The sequence below is a fragment of the Plectropomus leopardus genome, chromosome 7 (genome assembly GCF_026936395.1).
Source record: "Plectropomus leopardus strain MGB_pleo_1.0 chromosome 7, ASM2693639v1, whole genome shotgun sequence".
Taxonomy (NCBI): Eukaryota; Metazoa; Chordata; class Actinopteri; order Perciformes; family Serranidae; genus Plectropomus; species Plectropomus leopardus.
In genome coordinates, this window is record NC_142182.1 from 38097129 (window position 1) to 38124504 (window position 27376).

The following is a 27376-nucleotide window of genomic DNA, read 5'->3' on the forward strand; positions in this document are numbered from 1 at the left end:
AGTTCGCAGCCGAGTGTGAAGCAGTTGGGATTAGAATCAGGCTGTGGTTGCCTGCCGGAAAATGGATGGATTGCCCACACTTCATTGAGAGAATGTTGCGAAGGAGTTCAAGTATCTCTGAGTCTTGTTCACAAGTGAGGGTAGAATGGAGAGTGAGATGGACAGGCAGTTTGGTGTGGTATAGCGTTGCACCGTACTGTCATAGTGAAGAGGGAGCAAAGCCAGAAGACAAAGCTTTCAATTTACTGGTCAATCAATGTTCCAACCCTCACCTATGGTCAGGAGCATTAGGTAGTGACCAAAAGAATTAAACTGTGGATACAAGCAGATGAAATGAACTTCCTCCACAGGGTGTCTGGGAGATAGCCTTAGAAATAGGGTGAGAAGCTCATTTTTGGAGGGAGCTCAAAGTAGAGCATCAGCTCCTTCACATTGAAAGAGACCAGTTGAGGTGGTTCTGGCATCTGATCAGGATGCTTCCTGGGCGCCTCCCTTTACAGGTGGTTCAGGCATGTTCAGCTTGCAGGAAGCCACACAGCAGACCCAAAACAAGCTGGAAGGATTATCTTGTCTGGCCTGAGAATGCTGCAGGGTGAGGAGAGGGACATCTGCAGTGCCTTATTCAGCCTGCTGTCTCCATGACCTTTCCCCAGAAAAGCAGACAATGAGTGGATGGATGAATGGATGGACACGACTGCCTAATTGTGGGTGGTGAAGACATATGGGGATGAGACAAGGGGTGATAAAACGAGAGTTGGCGGTTGAAGCATCGTGCTGCAGCAGCTTGTCATTTTTTTTGGGAGGAAGGGTGTCGTTTGTTGCTGTTTAGGGCAGCCAGTGATGAAGACAGTCAGAATGGGGAGTAAGCTGGTCCAGTGTGAGATGGGGTAGTCTGCCAACTCCTGTAAATATTCAAGGACAGGTTTTACAAAGTTCAGCAGCAGCTATTGCTTCTTGTGTCACACTGGCCTTTCCACAAGAACCACACAAAAACTACCTGAGTTCAATTCATTATGTTCAGCAGGCTGATCCCTTTGGAGTTGGGCAATGTCTCTAGGGGTGTCTTGCCAACCAAGCAAGCTAAGTATACATATATACTTTTAATGAGTGGCCTGATTTTTTTAAAAATAGTTTTATTTATTTTAATTTTTTTGGCTTTTGCCTTTAATATCTTTAGGACACGTAACGCATGAAGGAGGAGAGAGAGAGAGGCGATGACATATAGCAAAGGGCTGCAGGTTGGAGTCGAACCCACGACCCCTGTGGCAAAGACAGTGTCTCTATACGTGGGGCACTTGCTCCACAAGGACCTATTGTTAAGTGTATTATATATATGTGTGTGTGTGTGGCAAGGACAGAGCCTGTATACGTGGGGCACTCCACTAGGACCACTAGGACCTAGTGGAGTGCCCCACTTATACAAGTGAGGGTAGAATGGAGAGTTAGATGGACAGGCGGTTTGGTGTGGCATAGCGTTGCACCGTACTGTCATAGTGAAGAGGGAGCAAAGTCATATTAATAGAGACTCAGTCCTTGCCACCGGGTCGTATATATACATATAGTTGGAAGCGGTACTAGTAGTAGTAGTAGTCACCCCAAAGCATACAGCCACACGTGTCTTGGGTTTCCACAATGCTTGTCTTTTATTACAAACCACACATCAACCTTATAAAGCCTGGTTATCCGGCTATTTCATCATACATGAGCAAATAGTAAGCACACATGGTACTCTAATCTTACGGTTCAGTTGAGGGGCTAAAGGAAAGCAGGAGCTCAATGTCAGGCATCGGTCCATGGTGAGAGGCCTATTCAAGTAACTTCATGGATAGACAAGGCGCCATCTAGTGACGTAACTTAGTAACACAATATATGCTCTACTGTACTCGCCTTTGGTATTGGGTACTTTTCTGGGGGTTGTTTTCCATTAGAAGACCATATTGCCTTAACTTAGCTGGTCGGCATAGCAATGGCACACAAAACTGACGTGACATCATCTTTAATGCGACACACACATATACACAGACTCACACTTGCTGGATACGCTTGTCAGCCAGCAAGGTGAGGAACGTTTACACCTCCTTGAGTGACCACCGGTGATCTTTCTGGTTGCCATTTTGGGAAAAAAAAAAAAAGAAACAAAACTACGGCCGTTACAAGAGCTTGGCTGTTTAAAAATGGTGGGCATGGGTTTGCATTGTTGAGGGTATGTTGCAATGACGCAGTGATGATTTTCTCTTTTAGTACCTCATAATACCCAGCTGGCTTTTTTTGGAACCCCTAGGGAGCAGGTACCAAAAAAGGTGGTACCAGGTACGAGGAACCAGGTACTTTTTCCTAATGGAAAACCAAAAATGGCACATAGGGTAGAGTAGAGTAGAGTCAGTACCATCTATTAGAAATGCGCATTCAGTCTTAAAGGTACATTCCACAATTTCAACTATTACACAGTTTTGGACATGCAGGTGGCAGCACAGAGAGAGAGCAACACTGCACCATAAGATGAGTTTGGATGGATGGATAGATACATGGAGGGGTCCTAGACCTGGAGGAGAAAACCATCCTCAACCTAAAGCAGCACCTCCACATACTCAGATACAGCCAACAGTAACCACTCCCTATTACCAATGTCCCCCTAACCCTGAACCACAGCTCTCCACTTGCACCCCAACTGACTCCATGCCATCACAACAGCCAACAGTAAAGCCAACTGCCTCTGCCACTGACTCAAAGGGGGGTCATTACCAGCTGGAAGAGCAAGACTCTGGAGAGGGAAAGATGACCAGTGATACTGACAATAGTATTATAATTATTATTCTAATTGACTCAAATGGCAAATTTGTTAATGATGACCAGCTTTTCTTTGTACGAAACGTGAATGAAATCTGAAACCCCAGGACTAACAATATCCTCCAGCTGCTCATAGAGTCCACAGTTGGTCAGCCTAACCACATCATAATACGCACAGGCACTTATGAACTGAAAATACAGCAGGAGAGGGTAACAGAGTCTGTGAGTAGAGTAGCACAGAGATCCATCCATCCACATAGCCCACCACCTTACCCTAAACATTCACAGTCTCTATGACCATGTCCACCTCTGCAAAGATACCATCATCACCTTCGCAAAGACACATGGATGTTGGTTTAGGACGCAGCCCAGAAAGCTTTCTAGGACCAGCAGACAACCAGCCTCCACGCAGCCAGCCTGCAGCTGTCATCACCTCAGAAACCCAGCTTAAACCCTGCCACTTTAGGACTAGAGCAGCACCAGCATGACAGAGAACCACCCCACCCATCTTCACCAGGCCTCATCCTGTATGACATCCCACCAGTTCAGCACCTAGGACAGAGGAGCTATGCCGATGCTCTTATGACACCAGTCAGCGCAGCCAACACTGCAGACCAGGGAGAGATCAAGCACCTGCTCAGTCTCATTATGTACCAGACTGATCAGCTAAAGTTATGAACTTTGAAACCACTATCATTATTAAACTAATTAGACCAGTGCAATTTCTCAAGATAGCATTGCCCTTTATCTTATGTATTCACCTTAATCACCTTATATTAACTTTTAAATTTGACCTGAAGTTAACTCATATAAACTTGTAAGAGTCATCTAGTAAGAATAATCTGACCAACTGTCTTTGGAAGTTTCAGTAGTGAGTGAGAAAACTTGCTGGGAAGAGAAGACAAACATTCGTTGTTCCAGTACACCTTATCTCAGTGGAGGTAACCTCTCTGTTTCCCTAACACTGTGTTTGCAATTATACATATGTGACTGAATGTGATCCTATTTGTTGGATGCACTCAGTAAATCCTGGACTAAAGCTGAACGACAGCCCACGATGAACGTGTCTTGGTGGTTGTTTATCGTTTATCGATGGCCCAGGATTAATGTGACTTTGTGGTGATCCTCGATCAACACTTAATGACATCACAGGATAATGACGGCACTGGATAACGACGTCTGGATCCCATCTATTTTTTAATTCACATGCATAAAGTTGCTCATGCTATCATTTGTGATGGTAAGAGGGGTTAAAACACATAGTGTTTACCCCCTCATAGTGTGATAGCCATGTGGTACTCTCACTACCTGGGGCAATCCGAAAAGGTTATATACATGTAATAATTTCCAAACCCCAAAACAGTTTGTAGCCTAAAGGAAGCTACATTTGAGTCTGCTTAGTTTAACGTAGCAAGTAGCGCTGTCATTTAGCTCAGCTTAGCAGATAGAGCTAATATTTCCACAAGACCTGTAACATTGATTTTTCACACACATTCCTTTCCCATTAAATAGATCTAACAGAGGTTAATTATATATTAAGTAATAAGATGTGCTGAAAATCTGAGCAAATCTCTGCATGCTGTGATTGCTGGAATGGCTTTGAAATGGGCAGTGTCTTTTTTCTTTATGGGCAGTAATGGCACATTGTGAATGACATTACAATCGAGAATTGCTGCTCATTGGTTGGTTGTAATGTGATTCCTGGACAAACAAGTTAGTCATTGATCCAGGGACAACGATTACTTGGAAATATCAGATTGTGCGACGTGAAACACAGAACCACTTCACATCCATGACTGTGGTGGATTACCATGCACTGGCTTGCAGTGGAGAAAGACAGGGATGCTCCAGTCTTCCAAAACATTTGAAAAATTTCCAAAAATTAGACACATCTACAAGAATCAATAAGTTGAATAGATTGTTGAAATATATGACATGAAATGCACAACATCTTCGCCACCTGAACATGGTGGAGGGCTTTCCATGTACCTGTGATCCTGGGCGCTGTATTGTCCAGAGCAAGTAGCCCCTGGTATGAGTCCCCTGCCAAATTAGGGGCCAAACTGACTGATTCAAAAGAACCCTGATTTTACAGCACAAACAGACTTTGAGCACCTCACCCAGTATGGGGGCACTATGGGGCTATGGGGACCCCATATGGGTAAGGTTTAATAAAAACTACAGTGCCCAGCTGTTTTAAGAAATGACCTAGATTTCTTTTTAGAAATGAAATATCTTCTGTAGGTACCAAAAGGCTTGGACCCAAGAGTCACAGACAAAGTACAGTCAAAGTATTGACAGACTGAGTGACACGTTGTTGATGTTGGTCTTTTTTGTGAGATTCTGTGTCAATAAGACAAATATACTGCACAATACTGTGAATTGCTTTTAACAGAAGTGGAATTTAGGAAACCTCTTTGTTTAGCCAGCAGTAAAGACTCTTATGTAACCACATGTTATAATGTTATCATGCTTCTAAGTTCAAGTTAATTTACGAGGTTAAGACTTATTAGTAACTCGCAGGTAATCCCCCAGTACCATCTGGCCTGATAAAATAAGATGATCCATAATCGTTACATTATTGAACAATTAAATGGATAAAAATAAATAACATGAGATAGAATTTAAGAATTGCTCATGTCACGAGGATGTGTTTCAAAAAGCAATTCAAACAGTTGAATAAAGTAGCAGGTTATCATTTGCTTTCCTGAGACTTAACTGTGCGTTAAACAGCTGCAGCATGCATTTTCCTTTATTATGTACTGTAGGTGAGGTGCTGTTGTGGCCTTTTCAAAAGCCATGTGACAGGATAATTTCTGAGACACATTCATGCAAACAGCTCCTTTTGTAGGTCACATATATATTTAAACACACCAAACCCTAGCACACACACACACACACACACACACACACACACACATACTGTAGGTCAGATGTGTATAGGCTGAAATGATGATGGATGGACCTGTTACCGCTATGATAACTAATAATATGTACTTTCCTCCAGTGACCATTAAATGGAAATTTTAACAGCCAGCCAAAAGAACAATGCTCTGTCTGTGTATGTTTACTGTATGTTGATGTGTGTGTGTACTTACAGTGGACAGTTAGCTGGACGGAAGCGTTGGTCATGCCCACTATGTTGGTGGCAGTGCAGGTTAGCAGGAAGTTGTTGTCGTCTCTGCTCACATTGACCAAAGTTATGTTGATGGAATGAATAGTGTTGTTGTCATAGACTCTGGCCTGGAGGGACAGCAGGATAAAATAAGAGAATGAGCATGAGCAAATAATGGCTGAATGTGTCAGGCAGGAGTGTAGCATGGTGGGAGCATGCAGTTTTACTAATTTTTAAGGCAAAAGGAAGAAGAGTACACTTTGGCTAACTGACTAGCCAGCAAACTCTTTCAGCAAGGTGATAATGTCAGCGTCAGCATTATGCTACATTAACACAAAGTTGACTTAACTGGAAGAGAATGTAATCATTACGTTATTCCCGAAGTCAGTGTCCATGCATGGTAACCTCAACTGCTAGCCTTTTACTCACTGCATTTAAATTCCTACTTGTATAGTATTACATAAGGAGCAGTCTGAAGCCCACATTTGCTGAGATGGTTTCAATGAAGGGCCTATCCAAGACACTTTGCAAATTTGAAAACCCCAAGTGCATTAACAGAAAATGCAAATGCAAAAGCTAAAACGTAATGTGGTAAAGAGGGAGGTGAGCAGGAAGGCATAGGTAGATCTATCAATTTATCCATGGTCATGAGCTTTGGGTAGTGACCTAAAGAATGAGATTAAGGATACAAAGGGCAGAAATGAGTTTCCCCTGTAAAATGGCTAGGCTCAACCTTAGACATAGGATAATGAGCTCATGCATCTGGAGGGAGCTCAGAGTAGAGCCGCTGCTCCCTCTTGTTGAAAGGGGCCAGTTGAGATGGTTTTGGCATCTGATTAGGATTCTTCCTGGGTGCCCCCAGTTGGAGGTTTTCCAGGCACATCCAACTGGTAGGAGGCCCCAGAAGAGACCCAGACCATGATAGAGAGATTATTTAGTTCATCTGGCCTGGGAACGCCTCAGGATCCCCCAGGAGGAACTGGAATGCATTGCTGGGGAGGGATGTCTACAGTGCTTTGCTCAGCCTGCTTCCCCCGCAACCTGGCCCTGCATTTATGGATGTATGAACGGATGCACAACAAAAATACAAGTCAATAAAGGAGGTGACCATTATTACTGTGTTGTGCAATTACTTTATATTTTCATATGCATGTACTTTATCTATCTATCCATGTCTATCCATGGAGACATAATGATATTAAGGCGGCATTATGGTGCTGTTGGGAGAAGCTTGTTTTTCTTGGTAAGGTTGAGGAATATATCATGGTTTGGGTTAAAATGAAAATACTTCTACCAGACAGACTTTTCTGGCTGATGGCAGAGTTGAATTGTCTTTTACTTTTTTATTGCAAATGAGTGGATGAGGGACTCCTTGTTGTCTGTAAGTTCCCTGAAATATAGTTTTGAGATAAAGAAAATACAGCTGTAATGGCAGGGATACAATAGTGCAAAGAAGCTATTTCAATGGTTACCATGAGCATCTGGCATTTACTTATTGAACACTTGTCTATTCACATGAGGATCCTGGTGCAGTGAAGTGTTTTAAATCATCTCCATGGTAATCAGAGACCCACTGCATGTTTTTATGCCATGAGTCTTTTTCTTTCACGTGTAGTGAAGCGTAATCTGCAAAGACATCTGTTAAAATCATGCAAATATCCCGCTGAATATATGCTTTTAACCTATTACCCATATATTCATTGATTGATCAGTTACCTGTCAGTCTGTTAGCAGTAGATTCTCCTCACTTGCTATGGTGGGCTGGGATAAGAAATCAATTACAATTAGTCTAATTGCGTAGGCACTTTCTTTGAGACTATTGGCTTATTGTGGAAAACGTTTCTATGCTAACCACAAAAGCTTACACCAAACTAGCTCTTGCAAATCTCTTCAAACTCTTTTTAAAAATGTGTTGTGCATTAGTCCAGTGCACACAACACATATAAGGAATTCTTTATTAGGACTAACCTCTTCAGAAAAAAAGTCTGCTACTCTCTGTATTTATAAAGTCGCAGATTGATGAGGAAAAAAAATCAGTTATTCTCTGAGTTCATAAAGTTTTTGTGGGGGTCAAATAACCACATCACAATGCAACCACACTTGGGATTAACCTCATCACACAGACGCTGCCACTGGCTGTGTATTGTGCTTGCAGTGGATGAATTTATTAAATTATATTTTGCAACTCGATTAAGCAATACGGAAATAGAAACCACTATTATAACCACTATTTTTTTTACTTTTTTCATAGAAATCTGCAACTTTATAAACTCAGAGAACAGCTGGTTTGTGTGTTTTTTTTTAAAAAAAATGTGTGACTTCATGAGCTCAGAATACTCTACTTTTTTTTCTCCCAAATTTGCAACACTAATCTCAGAAATTCCAAGGGTTTTTTTTCATAATATTGCCCTGTTTTTTTTTTGTTTGTTTGTTTCCTTTTTTAAATCTACAATAGAGGCCTTTGAAATATGCAAGTTAAACATGACAAACAATTAGAAATAAAACACATTTGGATAAGTAAGCTGTCAATTAGCAGATTCAGTGAAAAAAAGATTACCGATGGTTGTGACATTGTACAATTCAATATTCAATTCAGTTTTGTTAATAAAATAACAATTTGCCTCAGAGGGCTTTACAGAATACTGAATCCCTCTGTCCTTAGACCCTCACATAGCCTAAAATACTGAGCCTGAGCCCCCTCCAGACCTCTATACACACACACACGCAAACTGACACACCTATATGCACACACATACACACATACATGCACACACAGACACACACACACACACTACAAGCACTAATCAGCTTCTAATGTCAAGGACACTGGAACACACTGGCTGTGTGGCTATACCCAAGTACACGTCTCCAGCAGAAAATGGACCAGCTTGGTGGATCATCAACTCTGGACTCTTGCTCTGGAAGGAAAGACAGTAAGCTCAGCATGGAGCCTGCTCCCTTTGCTTTTCTACCTGTCTGCAGGGCAAGGAGGAGAGGAAGCTACTGTCTACTACTGACACTGGATGCATCCATAGTAAGTTCCATCTTCCTATGGCTGTTCATGGATGTATGCTATCTGCAGGAGCCCACTGTCAATTTATGATTGATTGGCATTTATGAACATACACAAGTTCCTACGATCAAAGCTGAGTTTTCTGCAGCATTCATGAATCCAGTGCAGGTTGTTAGTGCCAAGGTGTTTTATGTGCAAATCTGCTCACAGATTTACTAACATTCCATGAATGAGACCAGATGAAAGCAGATTGGAGTCACTGTGTACTGAAAACTAGTATGTCCATGGTGACATTAGTAACACTACCAATCACCTAACATTAGATGATAAAATAGGCTACATAAATGGGAATATACTTTGCCTGGGACAAATTCTGGATGATATCAAGCAATGAAATATAAAGACATTGAACAACATGGCTTATCTGTGACAATCACATCGTGATAGTAATCATAATAAGCTAACAAACAATGTTTCACTTCTCATGTTGAAGAGACAATAACTTTCCTCTCACACATGTCAAGCATTACCATCCTGGTCCTGTCATAATTGTTGCCAGTTTGTTTGTCAACGTCTGTTGCTTCTCACTTTTGTTAAGACTTTGGCATTTATGTTGCAGGTTAGAAATTGTGCTTTCGTATTTGTATTGTAGTGTTTGGATTAGTGTTGTAGCTTTTGTGTTTGTGTTATAACTTTTTCATTTGCGTTGCAGCTTTTGATATTGTGTTGAGAATTTTTCATTTATGTTGTGTTTTTTGCATTTATGCTTTTGCATTTGTTTTAAGGTTTTTGCATTTGCACATTTGTGTTTAGGCATTGTATTTGCATTGAGGCGTTTGCATTTGTGCTTCTGTGTTTGTGTTTCTGCTTTGCATGTTTTTCCATTTGTGCAGAGGCTTTTGCATTTGTATTACTGTCATAACCCCTTCTCCATGACTCAGCCTGTGACATCTGGGCGTGTGCATATGTGTTTGTGTTTTGATTTTTGATTTGCTTTTTACCTTTGATTGGGGTAGATTTGCTTGGTGTGTTTTCTTTTTGTCTGTATGTCGTGTTTTTCCCCTCCCCCATCATCCTTTCTTAATCTCCAGCTCTCAGTACACCTGATCACCATCTGCAATCAGTAGACTGGCCCGCCAGTCCACCTCCTCTTCTCTATAAATACCCTGCATCAGATTCTAGTCCCTGACGGACTGTTGTGCCATTATCAGTTTGTTATGAGTCATGCATCAACTCTTCCAGTTTCTTTCACCTGTTTAAATGAGAATTGTGATGGTTTAGTTTGTTTGCCAGCCTGCCATGGAATTGCACATTTTCTCCTCTCTTCACCCTATCACCTCTCATTTTCAGTTTTCAGCTTCATCCCAAACACTCCACCTCTGGACAACAATCCAGCCTTCTCAAGTGAAACCCCTGCTCACCCCCTTTAAATCCAATCGGCCAGTCCCTCTAACATTAAAGAGACTTATGTTTGACTTTTCCTCCTTGTACTATGTCTACATTTAGGTTCAGTCTCAGCTAACATGACAGTACAATCCAGCCAGTATGAACCCAGCAGACCTAGACTCTGTCTGCCAAGCTGTCTCTGTCCAGGGATGCCTTTTTTGTCAGCACAACCAGATCCTTTGGAGCATAGTATAGAATCTCCAGGCGCTCAACATAAATGTGTCTGGTCTCCAGAATCAGCAGAGCTGTTTCATCAGCTCCACCCCCTCTTTCAGAAGCATGGAATATTCCTCCGCCTGTCAGAAAACCATGGGCGTTGGGCGCCCAACAGCTCACCTGGTAGAGTGGATGTCCCATTTACAGAGGCTATGTCCTTGCCGCACCTGCCGCAAAATTTTATTCCACATTCAGCCCTTTGCTGCATGTCATCCCCTCACTGTCCTCCCTTTCATGCTATTCCTGTACTATCTAATGAAGGCAAAAAGCCCCCAAAAATAATACACGAAAAAAAACCAAAAAAAAAACATGTCCTATTCTTCAGAGAGAGCCAAGATCACCTGTAGTATGGCACTGCTCAGGTGAAGTGCTTTGGAGTGGGCATCAGTGGTGTGGGAGAGGAGGTCACCAACTTATACTAAGCTTTCAGTGTGGAGATTTGCAAGGTATTCAACCAACCGACACAAGTAAAAGATGCTTCTAAAAGCCTTTTTTTTTTTGCTTTTAGCTAGAGCTCCAGGGGTGTGGCGCCATTAACAAGGCAAAAAACTTACCTGTGTGTCTCCGTCTTCAGACACAGTTGTCAGCCACACTCACCTGGAAAGGTCAGTTCATTGTGCTTTTTGCATGAATTGACTCTTTCTACTGTGAACCCAGACCAGCCACTTGCAGCCAATGCTCTGGATGGATGGCTTTTGGCCGGAGTGGCCTGCAGGATTACCCCTGCGCATCTCCTGCTTTCTGGAAATCATTAGGATGAAGTTAGTTTTTATGTTATTAAAGCTCCCTTTGTTGTCATGCTTTATATCTGTAATCTGCCCTGCCTCAGTCTTTCTCCAGTTCAGTTCTTAATCCAGAGATCCCTGGCCTCTCCTCTGTCCTGCATATCACTACCATCAGGCTGTCTTCCTCAAGCAGCAAACCCTCTCTCTGCCATCCACTGTTCCTCCCACCTGGCCCACCTGCAAGGGGTTTCTGAATGTGCTGACAGGAGCAGGCCTGGTGGCCAATCCCAGAAAGTGTCACCTGGGATTACAGGAGTAAGAATACCTGTGACACACTGTTGGAAGGGGGCTGATGAAGCCGCCAAAGAAGAAATTAGAAAGCTGTGCCTTGCAACGAAACGGTAAATTAGTTATTTGGGTTTGTGGGATATTACCGCCAGTGTGTGCCACACTATCCAGCTCTGACAGCTCAGCTTCATTCTTCTTGGTGCACAACACACAAAACACACAACCGAACCAGGTGATGTGGCCCCTTTGAGGCAGAGCACGCATTCCAGGCACTCCGGGAGTTCCTGAGTGTGTAGCCAGTCTTGGTTATCCCTGACTTTAGCAGTTACTTCATTCTCCTGACAGATGCTTCTGGATCTGGCCTTGGGGCAGTCCTATTCCAGGTATTGACTACCTCTGATGGGGAAGAGCACCCGATTTCATATACTGTAAGCTGCTGAATCTTGATCGGAATTATGCCACTGTGAAAAAAAGAGTATCTTTGGATAAAATGGGTCATGGAAAAATTCAAATACTTCCTGCTGGGTTGACGGACCATGCCCCTCTTAAATGGATAGCGGCGAACAGGGAAAACAATGCAATGGTCATAGGTGGTTTCTTCAGTTGCAGGGATGTAGAATTTCTGTCTAAATACTTGACATTTCAGGACAGCGTGTCAATTCACATTTGTTAAATGTATTGTGTCTTTTCAAAACAAACTTCAGTTTCACACGAAATGTGTAGTTGCTGCTCATTGTCTAAAGTCTTTTTCAAAATACATTTACAACTATGGTAAAACATTTGGTTTATACATTTATTTCCTTGTGCAACAAAAGCACAGCGTAAGGTTTTGAATAAAACATCAAGACTTGGCTTAACATTCACAGGGAAACAATTGGCATGTGAAAGTTTTGGGTTTATCAGACCAATGCACCACCCCTCCTACCCACCCTGTAAGGACTTTCTAGCTTTTGGTATTACAGTAGTTTCCTGCAGCGTGGTGGTGCATATTGTGCCACCATGAATGGTGCCCATTTGAGTGGGTATCTGACGTTGACATCACTGACAAAGCAGCAGTATTGGATGAGTTGGGAGAACGGACTGTCAGCTGGCAGCAGTAAAATGCATCACTCAAGTCTATGTGTTTTCTTCAATGTGTGTGAACCTATGTGTCTGTGTTTCCTCCCTACCTCTTGTGCATTGATTGAGTGCAAGCCGTTGACAGGCCAGTCCACTTCAGGTAACGGGAATCCAGAGCCATTACAGATTGCTGTTACTCGATCACCCTCGACAACAGTGAGGTTGCTGTGGCTGACACTGATATCTGGCAGGTCTGAGAGCAAAGGAGAACATGAGGAAAAAAGGAAAAAATATAATTCTAACCATGTAGGCTAAGTGCAAAAAGTAAGGAAATTTGTGTTTAGTAGATTATTTCTTTGTTGTAATAATGCTTCTTAGCAATAAATCTTATACCATTGGAAAGCCTGTTTATTTCCCTTTTAACTGGTGGGTTAGGGTTAGGGTTAGGGCCAAACCTTCTCTGCCAATGCCAAATAGCTTATTCTGCTATTGACTCTTATTTGGTGTTGTTTGGTGGATTGGATGATTGAAGTCTGAAGAAACAAGACATATTGGAGAAGCTCAGACAAAGTAGGGAAGACAAAAAATAGTGAGAGATATGTTGTTTGTTTTCTTTTCTTTTTTGTCATAGGCTTACTGAAAATTGGTAAAATACAATAATAATTATTAGTATTTTTATTATTATTATTATTATTATAAATCTCAGTCTGTCATTTAATCAGATTAAAGACAAAATTCATTATCAGCTGCCAAAATTCTTAATCATTAAAGGAATACTTAACCTTCCCAAATGTCCATTTGCATGTCAATTACACGTTATGTTGAATTCATGAACCAAATGTTTCCTTGCAAGCCTCCAGTGAATTAAAAATCCAAAAATGTAGAAAATTATTGATGTACTGAGGTAAAAGCGGTTTGCATTTAACTCTTTGAAACCTGGAGCAACTTAACTTTTCCTGGCTGTCCTCAGATGTCTTTCACAAGTATTTACACCTTTGAATTAACTGAGCTTATTGTTTGATTTTCTTTCAAAAACATGACAAAAAGGCAAAGAGCAACTTGGCAAGAAATGTACAGCAAATTGAAATTATATTTTATTAAGTTAGAGGAAAAGATGTGTTTTATAATTATCACAATTAAATACTTAACACAAATTATTTTACAGAATTATTACAATTTTTAAGCACTTTTCAGCCTTTTTCTTGCTTTTGTTTTGGTTGTGTGATTTTTTAAATGTTTTTCATGATGGTTTTTGATCATTTTCAGGTAATTTTTTTGTACTTTTTACTGATTTCTTTCAATTTTTGGGGGTTATTTCTTTTAAAGTTGCTTATTGCCTTCTTTCCATGTTTTTGAAAAAAAAATCAAGCCACTTTGCTCAGGTTTCAAAGGGTTAACAACAACAGAACTATATCAAAACATCTATTTACAAACTCTCACACCTCAAGCATTATAATCTAAGTCCCAACAATAATCTTCGCAGTCTGACTTTAGTGTTCTGAAGGGTTATTCAGTGAAGTCTGAAATTAACACAAACTACAAATCGTGGTAGTAGAAGGCTAACAGCTCCCATGTTTAGCCAGGAGAAGTTTAGGGATTTATCAATGAAGTCAGGCTTTGATGAGAGCATGAATACGTTTTATTTTCATTTCAGTTCACGTCAGAAAGGGCTACCTGTTTGGGAAGTGCTTTGCATACGACTGCACAAATAAGACTTGGATTACACTGTGGGACAGATGTTTTGATAGAGTTTTGCTGTCATTAAACATGGACCCCTTTTTCCTCAGTTCATCAAGAGGTTTCTTCTTGGAATTTTTGCTCACCAAAGGCATGCAAGAAAAAATGTTTATTTTTTATTTTTTAATTTTTTTTATGAATTTCAGGTAACACGTGGTGAATAATAGATATACATATGGGCATATTGAGGGTGCATATCAGGTGTGCGTGTCGTGCTGATTTTCCTACCCTAAACTTACCACAGCTGCTAATGTTCATATCATGCAGCTGTATCTTTCTTCCCTCCATCCTTCCAGTTCCTTCTATGTCATCAGCACAGTATAACTGTTGGTTGCTTAGCCCCGCCTCTCCTCTCTGTTGCCATAGCTGCAGCCAACGAATCTCACAGCCACAGGCAAACACCACCTCCTCCAAATGACTAGAGAGAAAAGGACACAAAGAGCATTGACAGTATTAGCACTAAATCTCTGACATATTCACTTTCTGACTGTGAACCAGAGGAACACAGCATTTTTATCATTTTAACCTTCTGAGCACTGAGTCATTTTCTCCAAGTTTTGGTTTGCCTGGACTCTTTTTGTAATAATGCATTTATAACCTCAGCCCCTCAATGCACAATCAAGCTGGGCTATCAGAATATTTAGGCTGCAGTGATGTCACTTGAATGTACAAATAGTTATGAGACCATAAAGACAAAAGAAAAAACAAAACAGAAATTGAATGTTACAGTTATCTTTAGTGATAAATCACACAAAAAGTATTATGTTCAAGCATTTTTCTTGTAGAAAACCTTTCATGTATTGTATGCACTTCTGCTGGCTGCAATAAAGTCACATCATTTTTTTGCCGTTGTTTGTGTACCCCATTATTTGTGCCATTCTGCAAAGCAGCTCCTATCTGTGATGATGCAGAGGGCCACATCACACTCCTGACACTTAAGAGAGGGGCCTGATTCTCCTGCCTGCTCTGCCTGCAGTGAATACAGAATTTACATCCATATGAGGCCCTGCTGCTTGTTAGACTGTCTTCAGATTTACCCATGTCTCATTATTATTATAGGGGATACCGGAGTTTATTCTAGTGGACTAGGCGCTACCATAACATAAGATTAGGCCAATCACAGTGCAGTTTGCTCCAGATGATGACGTACTGGCACACGTAAGCAATGACAAAGTGTCGGATAAACCTCTGATTGGTCGATATGCTCTCCAAAGGAACTATGGGAAACCAATATGGTGTTTAGCGTCAATGTTAACGGAGTTTTATCATTGAAATATGGATAAAATATGGATGGAAGACACCCAATATTGGATCTATCATTATGGATTTATTGAATTCCCAGGCTGGATACTGAGGCTTCTAAAAGAGCTACGATGCATTGGAGACCTTCTGAACGGCAGCTGTCAGAGGGGAAAAAAAGTACGGCAATTCGACAAACGGTCTCAGAGTTATTAAAACTTTTCCAAATGAGACCAATTACCATCGTATACAACTAGCCTCAACCCCCAAAGAAGGCACAACATATCTCTGCTACATACAACCAAGAACTGCTCAGCAACCTTTATTAGGTAAAGTAATGGGGACAGCAGTTACTAAGGGATCTTCAGACTGAGTCAGCTGAATGTGTAGGTGTAGTGGGCTTAATGTACAGTTTTCTGTACAGTAGGCCCACTTCCTACTTTCCTTACCACTTCCCTACTCTTCCTACTGTACAGTGACTGCAAAACTGGAAAGGTGGAGAGAATGAGAGAAAATAGTTACATGCACACAAAGACATGCACACATGCACACACAAAATAAAACATTTTTTTTTTAAATCCTGAAATCAATTGAAGCTAACAGATTGGGAATTATGTAAAGTTTATTTCTCAGTGAAAAGCTGGAGGAATGAGTCAGTCTAGTTACTGCTTTAAATACTACTCTCTAATCAGTGAGCTGGCATTTCAGATAATTTTGGTGTAAATTGCCCATTGGTAAATGTCATTATGAGTTTTAAGTTTTTTTTTAGTGCAGGTGGAGCCCTTTACTGAACTCTGTGGGAAATACTCTCCTCTTACCACAAGCACACATTCTCCCACTGAACTTTGCATTAATGTAGCTGGCCAATTGGAACGTTCTTAGACAAATAGGTACATGCAGAGCTCATAGTATAGGAGGGGTATGACATTTTTTTAATTTTTTCACTATATTTTCTATTTTGATTATTGTAACTCCCTCCGCTCTGGCATAAATTAAAAATCACATTCCTGCCTCCGACTACTTCAGACCACAGCAGCTTGGTTACTGGTTTTAATAGACTACATCACATCACCCCAATCGAGGCTTCTCTCCCCTGGCTCCCTGTTTGTTTTAGAGTTGATTTTAATGATCACTTTTAAAGCGCATCTGACCAGCTACATGACAAAAATGTTGACCCCTTACGTGCCAGCTCACAGCCTTTGATTCTAGGGTCGGGCCCCTTGGGCCATTTCAAAGTGAAGGCCTAAAACTAAAGGTGCAGTGCCTTTGCCATCAGGGCCCCTCAGCTTTGGAATGACCTACCTGAGGAGAGAAGTCTCGCAGAATCAGTGATTCTTTAAAGTTACTTCATAAAACCCATTTTTCTAGACTTTTTTTCATGTGATGCTGTCTTATTAATTATTTTTATTTATTTCACCTGTTCTACTTATGTTTAATTTATTTTATTTCCTTTTATTTATGATTTTATTGCTTTTAATGGCTTCTGTTGTTTTTGGTGTATTTCATTGGATTATTTTATTTTGACATTTTACATTCTGCATCTTGCAAAATTTGTTCTCTTGTTGTAATCTTATTCTAACTCTACCCTACTTTCTTTGCTTGTGTTCAGTAGGACTGTTTGGGTTTCTGTCATTTTATTACCTTCTGTGTATCCTATTTCTGCTTTATTTTGTTTGTCAAAGCACCTTGTAAATTCTGTTTTTAAAGTTACTAAATCAATAAGATTATTATGAAAAAATAATCTGGAAAAAAAAAACAAACATCTTGCAGTGGGTGAATGGCAACAGAGTAAGTGGCATAGGGGGCAATAGCAGCTCTATTTGACTCAAGTTATTAGTAATGTAAGATGAAAACAATTTCACATTCAACATCACGTTGACATAGGGCACAACAAAGGGCTGGACAGCTGATCCAGTCTTCAAAACCCTAGAGTTACACTGATGTAAGGATATAAGTTCCAAAAATAATATTTTCTTTCTTCCTTTACCATGTCATCCATATCATTATAAGTAACAATAGCTCTTTCCTAATATTATGATGTACTTGGAGACCAGAATTTTTCACCTGTATTCTGCTTTCCTACATTCTATTTACAATTGTGAATATTGTCATTTATCCAAGGTTGCTTTCTTTCTGAAGACTTAGATCTAACCCTAAGTGGTGCACCCACATTAAGTGTAGACAAGTAGATTGAATTCAAACAGTCAGCCAAATTGTTGTTATGGGAATAATTCAGAGACTTGAGGGCTTTGACAGTTGAACAATGTGCAGAACTTTGAGATGCTTCACTCACTGGAAACCAGTGCATGGTCATTTATAGCAAATAAGATTGGATGAGGAGTACAAAAAGTGAGAGCTTTAAAGAAAGAAAAATCATCACACAGTAATTTATAACATTTCAGGCTCCTCCTATAAACTGTCTATCCCTGTGAGTTTGTCTGAGTGTGGCCTCCCTACTGCTGACTACATTGCTTGACCTGCAAGTTATCATCCTGTGCACCTGGATCTCATCCACCAATCAACCCTGCAGTACATCAACCCCAGTTCTACCCTTCAGGCTTTGCCAGATTGTTTGGTTTGCCTCGTGGTACTTATGGCCTCATATCAGTTTGTCTTTGCTTCTTTGCTTCCTAGTTATTTGTTCCTCACCTAATCCTTGTGCCTTCTGAAGATCATGTCTGTTCTACCCTGCTACAAACCACATTCTGTGCTGCTCTCCACCAGCCTTCTATGTGTTGCCCAGCTAGCTCACCAGTTCATCTGCCTGCCACTCTCTGCCACTCTGACCCACACACCTTTAACACTCTTCATCATTGAAAAAACTCTTTAGTTCATTCATTTTTAAAAAAAATTCTTTACGCTTATGTGAGGTTGTCCGCTTAAACTCTAAACTTAAGAGACAGGCATAGTCATATTATACAAAGATGCAGACATATGACAAGAGAGAAGAAAATAAAAGAGTCACAGCATACAGATAAATCAGGTCAACATATCCTGGATCACATAGTTAGTCAAAGTATCTACAACCTGATGCATCTTCCACCTTCTCCTTCAATCTAGTTTTGAAAACATTGAAAAAGACCAGTTCCCCCAGACTCAAAACACTCTTCAGCAGTTTCCAAATTTTAGGTGCAACATGCCTAAAGCCCCTTTTCCCTTTTCAAAGTGAACTTAGGGGAAAGATAGCAAGGGTAAGTCTAGTGAATACATCTCAGAGTGCTGACAGAAGCTTCCAGGAATTTTTGAATGGATAAAGCTACATAGGTAAGAAGGAAGCAAATTAAAAACGGCCCTATGAATGAGGCAATACCGGTGATTAAGAATGAGCAGCATTTTTTCACTTATCATGTAAACTAGCATGGTGTATCTGTGTATTTATTTATTTAAAAAAATTCTAGCCTTTATTAGATAAGACAGATCAGTAGTGTGAAAGGGGGAGAGAGAGAGGGGACAACATGCAGCAAAGGGCCATGAGCGGGAGTTGAACCTGAGGTTGCTGTGGCAAGGACACTGCCTTCATTCATGGGTTGCCTGCTTTATCCACTCAGCCACCGGACACCCCTGTATTTGTGTATTTACAAGTATTTTAGGAAAAGAATAATTGTATGGAGGTGGAAAGCATTTTCTGGGTAATTAAACATGACTACTAAAAGCTGCACCACCATATTAACATAACTAATGTGTTTCTCTCACTGATGCATCCAACACTACACTTGTCTTCATGTAGCACCCTGTAAGCACAACTTAATTAAAGTTATTGCATTAGTAGATACTTGAAATGATGTTGTTACCCCACCAGTTGTTCCCAGTTTATCTGGTGACATGCAGCAATGCAATCTTTGCACTTCTGACACCTACTTAATTAACTTCCTCATCTACCTGGCCAGGGAAATGTAATGTAAATGCATTGCACTACTTTGTTGAGGAGATAACCTCTCTCTCCCATTCAACAACGATAACCTCTCACTTACGTTAAATGTGTGGGGCAGATAGGCAGAGAGACAAGCATGCAATAACTACATCCATGTGTAATATTCTATATTCAAATGCTGTTAATCTGTTGTTTTATTCATCACACAGTGGTAACAAGAACAAATGTACATTTATATTTTTAAATTTTACTGATTTACTTATGGCTGACTGAATTTTACTATTCTACACTTTCCTACTTCTTTTAAGACATCAGAATGGGAGCATCTGTAACTAAAGGCAATTTCCCCTCGGGGATCAATAAAGTATTTCTGATTCTGATTCTGATTCTGATTCTGATTCTGATTCTGATGATGTGGGAGAGGAGAGCGAAGACAAAGACTGCTGGTAAAGACTCGTTTATGTTGGCTGCTGTTGCCAAAACTATTTTTATTCCACTTTGAGATTAATCAGATGGTTTCCAGTAGAGAACACAGAGGAAGTGAGGACAGAGATGATCTGTGTAACCAGCAGGTCAACTGACTTTCTGTTTAAAGCACACTGTTCAATGGATTTATGTATTGAGCTCATCATCATTACAATTCAAAACTGAAAGCAAACTGAAGCTCTGAGGAGCATACAGCATTGTTTGAGATCAACAAGTACTTGTTAAATTCAAAAGGTAAAGTAAAATAAGACAGAGTGCAAATGTTGTACATTATATACAAGAATCATGCTAGCTACAAACAATCATCTCCTAGAGAGTATTAAAGTGAAGAGAAACTAACCCTGGACTTTTATACAGGAGTTCGGTGTTCATTTCCTATCTGAATGTGGACTACTGTAGCAGGAAAGGACAAGAGCACCTGGCTGCAGACACATGGACCTCTGTTAGCACATGTGCAGAAAGACCTCCATTAGCAACATTAGTAAGTGTAGTAACAAACAGATTAAAAGATAATTGGAAGAAGCTTTAAAGTTTAAAAAGTTAAAATAGGTGCACTGGGCTTCAGAAGTTTGTAATTAGATTTTAAAAGTTAGTCAATAAAAAGTTACTTAAATCTTCATAAATTCAAATGTGTGAAATGCTTCGATCAAATTAAATTATAAACAATGTGAATGGACTATACCTAACTGGAAAACTAAATAAACTGAATATATATATTTAAAGACAGAAAGAATAAGACACACTTTAAACCACCAGTTTATTCAAATGACAACAGGATTTAAACAAGTGATGGAAAGTAAAGGCATTTACCATTATAATGCTTGTAATTTGTTAGTATACAAACATATATCAATTTGTGACCATGGAATTGCTAGTATTACCAGTACTAATATTATTTCAACCCATATTTACCATTACAGTACTTTGTAAGTCTCAGAAATGGTGAAAAAAAAATAGATTTCATTTGATAAAAGATGCAAATGTATTTGTTTATGCAACACTTCTAAGTTAAATTTTCCCATATAAAAAAGGAAAAATAGAAAATTGGAAAAACTGAATTCAATTTTTGCTAATGTTATTTTTCGTTCATCAAATCAATGTAGAGTTAAGATTTTGAAGCAATTTTTCTAATTTTCTATTTGTGAAATGTTGATTTGAAAACAGAGAATTGAAAAACCTCTATGTGTATTGGGCTGCATGAAAGGGTGGGCTCTACGCTGGATACATCCGGTCATGGCGGACACTCCAGGTACAGGTGAGTCTTGTGTTTTTTTCTTTCTAAATGCACATTTGTCAGAGATGCAGACTCATAGGGAAGACTGTATTAGACATATAACATATAATTTGAGAACTACGTATAGCGATTTCCAGTGTTGACCAAATCGAAATATGTTAGTAGTTAACGTTGGCCTTGTTTACAGTGAGCCCCTGACTGTCGCTGTTAAGTTGATTATCCAAGAAAGGCTCTTTCCAGGCAACTGCAAGCAAGGAGTTATTGGTGCTATACACTGATCCATCCTTTGTCCTTCATATTTTGTACTTTACTTATTGATTCATACTGTACTATAATATTATTACTACTACTTTTATTGTACTGTATAATATTATATACTACACTTCATCATCACAACATCATGTTATACTATTTTACATTATTGTTATCCTTTCATTGCATCATATTTACTACTTCGTACTCCTTTGTACTATAAAATACCATACTGTTAATATGCTATACTCTCAACACATCATAGACTTTATTAATACAGGAAGAACAAGAAGAAGAAGGAAGGAAGAAAGATTTATTAGTCTTTTTTTTCAGACAAAGTTTAAAAAATGAAATTGCATTTGTCCTTGATCCTGCTACGTCTTTGGAGTTGAAGGATGAGTTGATTAAAATCACCAGCTACTATGAAAATATAAAATGGTTGCAAGGGCATGTTGCTTGGTAGCATCATTCAATTCCTGATGTGCATTTTTTAATTTACATCAGAGTCTTGCGTACTAACGGCTGCCAACAAGGTCTGCCCATCCAGTGCAATAGCTTGATCTGATCTGATTTCCCATTGCCGAGTGAGCCTCTATTGCACCTTATCCACTTCATTCTACTGCAACCAGGCATTAGCCAGAGGAAGGCTTGGTAGAGGAACAGTTCTCGGTCCAAGTCAGCTCTCCTCACTCTTTTTATCTGGTGCTTTCGGTTTCTTTTTTCCCCTCTGGTCTGAGAGGCTGCTCAGCGTATGCCGTTGGTGGGGATCCTCTCAGTCTGCTGCATTCAGTCCAAAACCCACACAAGTTTCCTGATGTTGATAAGTGCTTCTCTGTCGTAGAAAAGTTGAGCTTCAGCAGAAGGGCTATGGTATCGAATTTTTTTTTTTAAAATATAGCAAAAAAGTTGCAAGGATCTTAAGAGCTACTGGCTGCTGCATGTGCATGCACTGGCATCGCAATAGACAACAAACAACACTATAATCACGGAATAACAGTATTTAATATTATAATGTACACTGTATACGTATAAACTAGTTTTTAGACAATAATTGTACTGTAACTTTACCTCATAACTTTGTCTTGAATTTTTTTAATTGCTCTTGCATAGTTTTAAGTTTTTAGTTGAACTCCCTGAGCTACCACCTTATCGTGGTGGAGGAGTTCGCGTGTCCCAGTGATCCTAGGAGCTCAGTTGTCTGGGGCTTTATGCCCCTGGTAGGGTCATCCATGGCAAACAGGTCCTAGGGGAGGGACCAGACAAAGTGTAGCTCACCAGACCCTTATGATGAATACGATGAATGGTCCTGAGGCCTGGCTCGATGGCGAGCGCCTGGTGGCCGGGCCTTTACCCATGGGGCCCCGCCGGGCACAGCCTGAAGAGGTGACATGGGACCTCCTGCCCATGGGCTCACCAACTGTAGGAGGGGCCATAGGGGTCGGGTGCAGTGTGAGTTGGGATGTGGAATGTCACCTCTCTGGCGGGGAAGGAGCCTGAGCTGGTGCGCGAGGTTGAGAAGTTTCGACTAGATATACAGCCCACAGCGTGGGCTCCGGAACCAGTCTTCTCGAGAGAGGAGTTTACCTCAGTGAATGAGAGGGTAGCCTCCCTCCGCCTTCGGGTTGGGGGACGGATCCTGACTGTTGTTTGTGCCTATGATCCAAACAGCAGTTCAGAGTATCCACCCTTTTTGGAGTCCTTAGAGGGGGTGCTGGAGAGTGCTCCTTCTGGGGACTCCCTCGTTCTGCTGTGGGACTTCAATGCTCACGTTGACAGTGAGACCTGGAGGGGCGTGATCGGGAGGAATGCCCCCCCCCGATCTGAACCTGAGTGGTGTTTTGTTATTGGACTTCTGTGCTCGCCACAGATTGTCCATAATGAACACCATGTTCAAGCATAAGGGTGTCCATATGAACACTTGGCATCAGGACACCCTAGGCCATAGTTCAATGATCGACTTTGTAGTCGTATCGTCGGACTTGCGGCTGTATGTCTTGGACACTCAGGTGAAGAGAGGGGCGGAGCTGTCAACCGATCACCACCTGGTGGTGAGCTGGCTACAAAGGTGGGGGATGACGCCGGTCAGACCTGGCAGACCCAAACACATTGTGAGGGTCTGCTGGGAACGTCTGGCAGAGTCTCCCTTCAGAAGGAGCTTCAACTCCCACCTCCGTTTCCCGGGGGAGGCAGGGGACATTGAGTCTGAGTGGGCCATGTTCCGTGCCTCCATTGCTGAGGCGGCCAACCGGTGCTGTGGTCGTAAGGTGGTCAGTGCCTGTCGGAGCGGCAACACCAGAACCTGCTGGTGGACACCGGAGGTAAGGGGTGCCGTCAAGCTGAAGAAGGAGTCCTATCAGGCCTTCTTGGTGTGTGGGACTCCAGAGGCAGCAATCAGGTATCGACAGGCCAAGCAGAATGCTGCTGCGGCGGTCGCCGAGGCAAAAACCCAGGTGTTGGAGGAGTTTGGTGAAGCCATGGAGAATGACTTCCGGACGGCTTTGGTTCTGGACCACCATCTGGCATCTCAGGAGGGGGAAGCAGTGCTCTGTCAACACTGTGTATGCTGGGGACGGGGCGCTGCTGGGGACATTGTGGATCGGTGGAAGGAATACTTCGAAGACCTCCTCAATCCCACCGACACACCTTCCGGTGAGGAAGCAGGGCCTGGGGACTCGGGGGTGGGCTCCTATCTCTGGGGCTGAGGTTGCCGAGGTGGTTAAAAAGCTCCTCGGTGGCATGGCCCCGGGGGTGGATGAGGTCTGCACAGAGTTCCTTAAGGCCCTGAATGTTGTGGGCCTGTTGTAGGTTGACACAACTCTGCAACATTGCATGGACATCAGGGGCAGTGCCCTTGGACTAGCAGACTGAGGTGGTGGTTTTTTAAGAAGGGGGACCGGAGGGTGTGTTCCAACTACAGGGGGATCGCACTCCTCAGCCTCCCTGGCAAGGTCTATTCGGGGGTACTAGAGAGGAGGGTCCTGAGGGTTGGACTCCGCCAGGGCTGCCCTTTCTCACCGATTCTGTTCATAACTTTTATGGACAGAATTTCTAGGCACAGCCAGGGTGTTGAGGGGGTCCGGTTTGGTGACCTCAGGATTGGGTCTCTGCTCTTTGCAGATGATGTGGTCCTGTTGGCTTCATCGGCCCGTGAAGCTCTCCAGCTCTCACTGGATCGGTTCGGAGTGTGAAGCGGCCGGGATGAGAATCAGCACCTCCAAATCCGAGGCCATGGTTCTCAGTAGGAAAAGGGTGGAGTGCCCCCTCTGGATCGGGGACGAGATCCTGCCCCAAGTGGAGGAGTTTAAGTACCTCGGGATCTTGTTCACAAGTGAGGGAAGGATGGAGCGGGAGATCGACAGGCGGATTGGTGCAGCGTCTGCAGTAATGCGGACTGTAGTGGTGAAGAGGGAGCTGAGCCGAAAGGCAAAGCTCTCGACCAGAACAAGATCGCGGGTACAAGCGGCCAAAATGAGCTTCCTCCGTAGGGTGGCTGGGCTCTCCCTTAGAGATAGGGTGAGAAGCTCAGTCATCCGGGAGGACCTCGGAGTAGAGCCGCTGCTCCTCCGCGTTGAGAAGAGCCAGATGAGGTGGCTCGGGCATCTAATTAGGATGTCTCCAGGACGCCTCCCTGGTGAGGTGTTCAGGGCATGTCCCACCAGTAGAAGGCCCCGGGGAAGACCCAGGACACGCTGGAGAGACTATGTCTCACAGCTGGCCTGGGAACACCTCGGGATCCCCCGGGAAGAGCTGGATGAAGTGGCCAGGGAGAGGGAAGTCTGGGCTTCCCTGCTTAGGCTGCTGCCCCCGCGACCCGAGGGCAGCAGCCTAATTCAAAGGAAGTTTAAAAAAAAAATCCATAGTGTAACAAGTTCAGTTAGAAATACGTAATAGCATTCACTTGTACCTACAAGACAACCTCCAAGCTTACCGCACAAACACCAACAGGCTCCATTTCATCCAAAGCCTGTCAAGGCACAACCATGCTGCTGAGAGAAAGCGGGTTGAGATAATATACCTGGTGCATTTATTCATTTGTATTTTCCCCAAATTGTTACTGGCTAGCGACCACAATGCATGCTTGATTGGGTATTTCACCCTCGTGTTTCTCTCAGCAGTATGGTTGGCAGGCATTGGATGAAATGGGACCTGTTGGTGTTTTTGCGTTAAGCTTCAAAGTTGTCTTGTTGGTACAAGCAAAGATAGAATTCACGTCCATAATTAAACATTAACTGATAAAAAAGGCTGTACTTTAAGCAACAACAATATAGTATTTTTTTAATTAATTCATTCATTCTTTGTCTGTAACCACTTGTCCCCGTGAGGATCATGGGAGGGCTGGAGCCTATCCCAGAGAGAGGTGTGGTATTTTCTTATTTTTCTGAAAATTAATAAATACATACGGTTTTAAAACACTAGCATTAGCCAGGAATGCAGCTGCAGAGCTGGTCTGAGAACCTCTGTCCCAGCATGGAATGCCCACACTATACCACAGAAAGGTATTCCTGATGTCTTGTTTGCTGACAACCTTTCAATGGTTTTCAACAGCTTATCCCAGCTTTGAGGACATATTTTACAGCACTGGTCAACATGCTGTCTTTCCACAGGCTCTGCTGTCATACATTGCATTCACAGTTGTTTAAATGGACTGATAACTATTACTGTAAAGTGTTGGAGTAAGTGTTAAATAAACTGTTGAGTCTGTGATGCCAAAGCATATGCTGATGCAGATGTTTTCAATGTGTGTCATTTCAATAACACGGACTGTGCATCCCTTATGTCCACAATTGTCCTTTGATTTCCTACCAGGTCCTTGTAATCCTTGACTCTGATCATAAAAACATTTGTTTTTTTTTTCTTCTCCCCTCTTTCTCTCCCTTTTCCCTCCCTCTTTCCTCCTCCTCTCTCATCTCTTTCCCTTGCCCCATCTTTACCCCCTTGCCCCCTCTCTTAATTCTCCCTTCCTCTTCATACCCTTTCTTTTTCAAGTCTTTCTCTCATTATTAAGGCCAAAGTCCATTCTGTTTGTTGTAAAATACAATTCTCCAAACAATGTTAACATATAATAAAAGAAAAAAATCACTTCAAATTCATGTATGATTTCCATTCCTTCCAATAGTTTTCACATTTCACAGTGGCTTGTCTTAGAACAAAAATCGGTCATTCCATAATATAAATTTCCTTAAATATTTCTGTCCATTCAGCCTTTGTTGGGGACTCTTTACTCTGCTTTCCGGGTTACTGCTTTTTTGCTACCTACTAATAATATTTGTAATAGATATCTGTCCCGCTTTATCAATCCAGTTGGCACATTTCCCAAATAAATAATAGTCAAGTTCTGGGTTGGTTATTAATCGGATCTCTGTAATCACATCCACACAGTAAGAAGATATTTTAGGACATTCCTAAAAAATATGAAAATGACCAGCAGACATATTTCCACACATTCACCAGAATTGACCATGTTCCGGTCTGTTGGCCTGTAATTCCTAATTGTGGGAGTTATAAAGTACCTTAAGGTATTTTTCCAAACAAATTACCCCCACAAAGACTGTCTTGCATGTGTTTAATCAGTCATCTTCAGTTAATTTTATGTCAGCTTCTTTTCCCAACAGGATTTAATGTACATTGTGGAAAGACCCTTTTCAAGTTGTAAAGACGAGTAAATTCTTAAAAATCAGTTTTGTGCTTGCATTCATCCTATGTGCATCAATGAATATTTTAATCAGGTTTATTCCTCTCTCTCCAGCACTTTTAATGTTTTTAACAAAATAATGGCTCAATTGAAAGTACCTAAAGAAATCTTTTTACTCTAAATTAAACTTTCTGTGATTTGAAAGATGATATTGTACTGTATGAAATGATAGCCTTATCCTTCCAATGTTTAAATCTGCAGTCAAATTATGCTGGT

At 41.5% G+C, this 27376-nt stretch overlaps 1 protein-coding gene across 1 annotated transcript in view; it reads right to left on the minus strand.

Moving 5' to 3' along the window:
• Nucleotides 1-27376, minus strand: part of LOC121950400 (NT-3 growth factor receptor) — a 269926-nt gene that overhangs the window by 146500 nt on the left and 96050 nt on the right. The window contains exons 5-7 of the mRNA XM_042496388.2: nucleotides 14626-14804; nucleotides 12760-12902; nucleotides 5886-6030 (exon numbers count right to left, since the gene is read on the minus strand). Coding sequence (XP_042352322.2) covers nucleotides 5886-6030; nucleotides 12760-12902; nucleotides 14626-14804 — 467 coding nt within the window. The remainder of the gene's footprint in view (nucleotides 1-5885; nucleotides 6031-12759; nucleotides 12903-14625; nucleotides 14805-27376) is intronic.